Source organism: Stenella coeruleoalba (genome assembly GCF_951394435.1).
Source record: "Stenella coeruleoalba genome assembly, chromosome: 3".
Lineage (NCBI taxonomy): Eukaryota > Metazoa > Chordata > Mammalia > Artiodactyla > Delphinidae > Stenella > Stenella coeruleoalba.
This window is the reverse complement of record NC_137148.1, coordinates 165,758,855-165,764,608: the sequence shown is the minus strand read 5'-3', so window position 1 is coordinate 165,764,608 and position 5,754 is coordinate 165,758,855. Positions and strand designations below refer to the sequence as shown.

General features: G+C 64.1%; 1 protein-coding gene across 1 annotated transcript; it reads left to right on the top strand.

Moving 5' to 3' along the window:
• Positions 1–1,962: 1,962 nt before the first annotated feature.
• PTGER1 (prostaglandin E receptor 1) lies at positions 1,963–5,630 on the top strand. The gene is made up of 3 exons (XM_079918157.1): positions 1,963–2,033; positions 3,230–4,209; positions 4,811–5,630. The coding sequence occupies exons 2-3, from the start codon at positions 3,250–3,252 to the stop codon at positions 5,075–5,077; spliced, it is 1,227 nt and encodes a 408-aa protein (XP_079774283.1). The 5' UTR covers positions 1,963–2,033; positions 3,230–3,249; the 3' UTR covers positions 5,078–5,630.
• The last annotated feature ends 124 nt before the right edge of the window (positions 5,631–5,754 follow it).

Here is a 5,754-nt window from a genome sequence, read left to right as displayed (position 1 = left end):
AGAAAGATGGGGTGGGCTGAAGATGGAGTCTCAGGCCTGCCCCGCTGTGTGTTGATGGAGAGGAACCCCACCCCGAGGCTGGGGGGGGGGAGTCACGATGCACCCCGACCTCAGCTGACTCTGGACATGGGGGGTCCGCCAGCGCCCGTGGAGCGCCATACTTTGTACCGGATGTGCTTGTTTTGACAGCCCGCTTCATCCTTAAGGATTAAGGCAGGGATCAGGGGAGGGCGGGGGTGGGGTGGGGGGTGGCGTCCTGGCCAGACCTGGAGGGAAGGGCAAGGATTGAAGTGGAGGGAAGCAGGCCAGAGGTCCCCACAGGAATGTTTGGGGGCAAGTTGAGAGGGGAGGTCTAAGCCCGCCCGCTCCCCATTTCCAATATGCAGGCAATGGGCCGTGGGAGGGGGCAGTGGGGAGGACCACCTGGATGGGGGCTGGGACGGGTTACTCTGGGCATCGCTGGGCACCTGTGGGCACTTCGTGTGTCTGTGCTAATATACAGTTCTGGTCGTGAAGGGGTGAGGCTGTGTGAGTCTGGGTGTTGAGGAGGTAGGACTGTGTCTCTCAGAGTGTTGGTGGTTTGTGACTGTGTTGAGGGAATGGGGTGTGATGACTGTCTTCGTGTTCCAGGGTGTTTGTGGATGTCACTGGCAGGGCTTCTGTGTGGAGTGTGGCCGTGTGACAGCATGTGCGCCTCTGGGTGTTGCTGTTGCTAGGGTCGGGGGGTGACCGGCTAGATCTCGGGGTGTCCAGGGGGTGCCACTCCTTGTGTCTTGGGTGTATGTGGTGTGTACCTGTGGGGCCTGTCTTGGACTGTTAGGGGGGTCTCTGGGTGATGTTGGGGTGCGGCTGGGGGCTGTGTCAGTGGTAACAGTTGTGTGCACCGCTCAAGGTGCTGAGTGAGACTGCATTTGCCAGCGCTAAGGGGTGTGATGGTCTCTCTCACAGGGGGCTCTATTTCAGGGTGTTAGCGTCAGTAACTGTGGGCCCATCTCTGGTGCTAGAGGTGAGACTGTCTCAGCGTGACGATGGCTGAGCCCAAGGCACGTGGCTGCTGCTGAGCTGGGAACAGGCCATGACGGTGGGGGGTCTCAGGGCGTTAAGGGATATGATTGTGTATCTTCAGGTGTGTGACCGTGTGTGTGCCCCTCAGGGATGCGATCCTTCTTCTCAGGGCAGGAGGTGAGGATGCAGCTGAGTGCCCACAGGTGTGGCTGTCTGTGGCTTGGGACGTGTGTGTGCTCATCACATCCTAAAGCAGGATCTAGGAGACAGTCCCCTGGTCACCGATCTTCCCGGTTCCCCTGCCCCCCTTCAGCCTCCTCCCTCTTCCCTCCCAGAGTTTGACTCGCTGCCCTTGCCTAGGCTTTAAGCCCCTGTGTAAATAATGGGCGGATCTCCTGGTCAGGCTGGGCATGACCCAAGCTGGTCCACCCAGGGCACTGCCCACCGCCACCCACCCAACATGCATGAAGGTTCTGGCAGGGCAAGGGGGTGCTGCTGTCCCCACGCAGGGCTAGCCCTCCAACCTTGCGGCCCCGGTGGGGGTAGTAGCACCACTAAGCCGCCCCGGCCTGCCCTGGGCGACACTCAGGTTTTCCACTGTTTAGATTTTATCCGCTTTATTAATGAGGTAGGCGAGAGGCCCACGCCTGGGAGGGAATGGGGCTGCTCCCGCCCCACCAGTGGGAGCGGGTCACGGGGGCCAGGCCAACTTCCCAGAGCCCCCCTTACTCAGGGGAGCTGGGGCCTGGAGCGGCCCATGACCATTGCCAGGAGTACAAAAAGGGGGTGTCTGTCACCCCAGGCCCCCTGAAGGCGTGCGCTGGGTGGAACGGCCCCTGGAGGCTGGAGCGGGCAGCGGGAGGAGGCTGGGAGCGAGGAGCCGCCCGGGGAGGGAGGGAGGGAGGGAGGGAGCGGCCTATCGGAGACCTCGGGCGCAGCAGGCTAGGGCGCAGCAGGGCAGCCGGTGCAGCGGGGCAGCAGGGACCAAGCGGCAGGCGATGGGGACCCTGCGTCCCAGGCAGCTCCGGGTAAGAAGGCTGGGGCACGAGGATCTCCAGTGGGGGAGGAAGGCATGAAAGGATGGGGCCATGGCTCCCCCAGCCTGTCCTTCCTGTGTTCCTTGATTCTCAGCCCATCTCTCTGTCCCTGTTGATCTTACTGTCTGTCCAGCCTCCCTTCCCATATGACCTAGCAGGCAGTTCTGACCTCTCAGCCCTCACCAGGGGCTATCAAGGAGTGGGTGGTGACGGGTTAGCCTTGAGGCCTCTGGGGCAGGGACATGAAGCTGGCAGGAGCGGAACTGTGGGCATCCAGGGTGAGGCAGCAGTGGGCAGAGGTAGGGCCTGGGTGAGAGACAGAGATGGGAGTGTGGGAGACAAGGATGGGGCTCTGGGGACAGGGACGGGGCTGTGTGGACAGAGATGTGGCCAAGGGGACAGGGATGGGTTTATGGGAACAGGGATGTGGCCCTGGGGAAAGAGACAGTGTGGCGGGGAGAGATGTGCCCAAGGTGGCAGAGGTGGGGTTGTGAGCATCTAGGATGGGACTGGAGTAAAGGTGACATAGTGATGGTCAAAGATGGGGCAGTGGGGTCAGATGGTGCCCTGGGATTAGAAATGGGTCAGTGGGGGGCTTCCCTGGTGGCGCAGTGGTTGGGAGTCCGCCTGCCGATGCAGGGGACACGGGTTCGTGCCCCAGTCCAGGAGGATCCCGTGTGCCGCGGAGCGGCTGGGCGCGTGAGACATGGCCTCTGGGCCTGCGTGTCCGGAGCCTGTGCTCCGCAACGGGAGAGGCCATAACAGTGAGAGGCCCGCGTACCGCAAAAAAAAAAAAAAAAGAAAGAAAGGAAGAAAGAAATTGGTCAGTGGGTATCAGATGGGGCCGGGGGCCAGGAATTGGCTGTCAAAATGGGAGATGGGTGTCAGAAGTGGGTGGGTAAAGCCCAGAGGTGGGGTCAGAGACAGGTTAGGCTGAAGCCAGGTGACCCTGGTGGACAGGGCAATGAGGGGAGACTGAAGCCTGGAGCAAGAGATGGGCTGGTAAGAGGAAGAGGACAAATGGATCAGGAATGGGGCAGCCAGAGTCATTTGGAGTTGCCATGTACAGAGGGTCCATAGAAGAACTCCATGGAGGGTGAGATGGGTCCTGATGATCTGAGATGGGAACACCAGCTGGTCCCAGGCCAATGGTGGAACCTCACCTTCCTCTCCTCTCCTCTCCCCAGCCCCACCCCCGGCACCTGACATGAGCCCTTACGGGCCCCTCAACCTGAGCCTGGCGGGTGAGGCGACCACGTGTACAGCACCTGGGGCCTCCAACGCCTCCGCCGGACCGCTGTCGGACCTGGCGGGCGCGTCGCCCGCGCTGCCCATCTTCTCCATGACGCTGGGCGCCGTGTCCAACGTGCTGGCGCTGGCACTGCTGGCGCAGGTCGCGGGCCGTCTGCGGCGCCGCCGCTCGGCAGCCACCTTCCTGCTGTTCGTCGCCAGCCTGCTGGCCACCGACCTGGTGGGCCACGTGATCCCGGGTGCGCTGGTGCTGCACCTGTACGCGGCGGGGCGCTCGCCGGCCGGCGGCGCCTGCCACTTCCTGGGCGGATGCATGGTCTTTTTCGGCCTGTGCCCGCTGTTGCTGGGCTGCGGCATGGCCGTGGAGCGCTGCGTGGGCGTCACGCGGCCGCTGCTGCACGCAGCCGGCGTCTCGGTGGCCCGAGCGCGGTTGGCTTTGGCCGCGCTGGCCGCCGTGGCCTTGGCCGTGGCGCTGCTGCCATTGGCGCGCGTGGGCCGCTACGAGCTGCAGTACCCGGGTACGTGGTGCTTCATCGGTCTGGGCCCGGCGGGAGGCTGGCGCCAGTCGTTGCTCGCCGGCCTTTTCGCCGGCCTCGGCTTGGCCTCGCTGCTCGCCGCGCTCGTGTGCAACACGCTCAGCGGCCTTGCCCTGCTGCGCGCCCGCTGGTGCCGCCGCTCTCGACGGCACTTCGCGGCTGGAGGCTCCGACAGCCGCCGTCACTGGGGAGGGCGCGGACCCCGCCCGGCCTCCGCCTCGTCCGCCTCGTCCGCCTCGTCCGTCGCTTCGGCCTCCGCCGCCCCCGGCGGCTCCCTGGGCCGCGGCTCAGCGCGGCGAGCCCGTGCCCACGATGTGGAGATGGTGGGCCAGCTCGTAGGCATCATGGTGGTGTCGTGCATCTGCTGGAGCCCCCTGCTGGTGAGGGGCGCACATGCCCCTCCAACCCTGCTCCTTCCCACGCCCTCCGTGACCTCTCCCACCCTTTTCCATCCTGGGTGGGATACCTGGGTCCTCTCTCCCTGACCCAGCCAGGGCACTGCCCCCTCGAGGCCCCACCTGCCAGAGTCCACCCTTTGCCCTCTTCCTCTGACGTCCCACTCCTCCTCCCAGTCCCGGTATCTTACTCCTTCCTGGGGTCTTTGTAGTTCACCCGACCCAGGCAAGGTTCTCCTCCAACCCCACCCACCTAAGTGCTTCCATTCCCTAGCTTCCTTCCACCATCACCACCCCTTTTCTCTTCTCCCCTTCAATCCCCTGTCCTTTGGGATACCTGGGACTTCTTTCCTGCCCAAGCACACACCCACTGAAGGCCTTTGCTTCTGCCACGCTAAGGCCCCCACTTCTTCTCCCCTCTCTCCACAGCTCCTTCCCAATTAGATTCCCATTTACCCTCCCCGTGACGTTCCGTCCATCCTCACAGCCACCTTACCTTCAGACACTCTCCCATCCATCTCAGCCCTACCCTTCGCCGGTGCCCTTTTGTTACACCACCCACCGCTCACACTGTCTTCTCCCACAGGTGTTGGTGGTGCTGGCCATCGCGGGCTGGGGCTCCAGCTCCCTGCAGCAGCCACTGTTTTTGGCCGTGCGCCTCGCCTCGTGGAACCAGATTCTGGACCCCTGGGTGTACATCTTGCTGCGCCGGGCTGTGCTTCGCCAACTGCTTTGCCTCCTGCCTTCAAGGGCAGGTGCCAAGGGCAGCCCCAGGGAGCTGGGCCTAATGAGGAGCGCTTGGGAGGCGAACTCGCTGCGCAGCTCCCGGCACAGTGGCCTCAGTCACTTCTAGGCGCGCCCGGAGGCTAAGCCAGACCACCCGGGGCCGGCCTCTGGTCCGCAGCTCGGAGACTTCGGGGAATAAACGCTTTTTGCGGACAAGCCCGGGGCGGTGCGTCCCGTCGGGGCTGCAGCACCCTCGCGGCCGCGCCGGAGCGGCAGAGGTGCTGTGTACGCCTCCGGGGTGTGCAGTTCCGGGACTAGCCACGCGGCGGCGTAGAGACACAGAGCCGGAGTCGCAGGAGCACGCGCACAACGCCGTGGCCGCAGTCTTGGGGCGGAGGCTCGGCTGGGAGCAGAGTGGGAGGGTTGGGGGCCGCTTTTCGCCCCTGCTGCCGTCATGAGTGGCTCCCGCAACCATTCGCTCATTGTGGCCCTGAGCTCCCCCACACAACCCGAAGTCCCTACCCCCCAAACTACGCCCCATCACTGGCCTCGAACCCCGGAAGTTCCTCAACACAGCTCCGAGCCCCCCTCCCATGGCGGCCTGCCCATGCTCCCCACCACAATAACAGCCCCGAGTCTCCACCATCCCTTGGCCCCTTCAAACGATCCCCCACCACAATCCAGGGCCTCTCCCCATCACTCCCTACGCCACCGGCCATCCATCACATCCCCTCCCAACTCTCCCCACCTCCAAGCACGCCCCCCACCCCCATTACTGCACAAGAACGGACGGAGATGCATGGA

Excerpts from the sequence above, each read along its gene's own strand:
- PTGER1 (XM_079918157.1), top strand. The coding sequence starts at position 3,250 with ATGAGCCCTTACGGGCCCCTCAACCTGAGCCTGGCGGGTGAGGCGACC. Across the intron at positions 4,210-4,810 it reads TCTGCTGGAGCCCCCTGCTG|GTGTTGGTGGTGCTGGCCAT; the intron begins GTGAGGGGCGCA and ends CTTCTCCCACAG.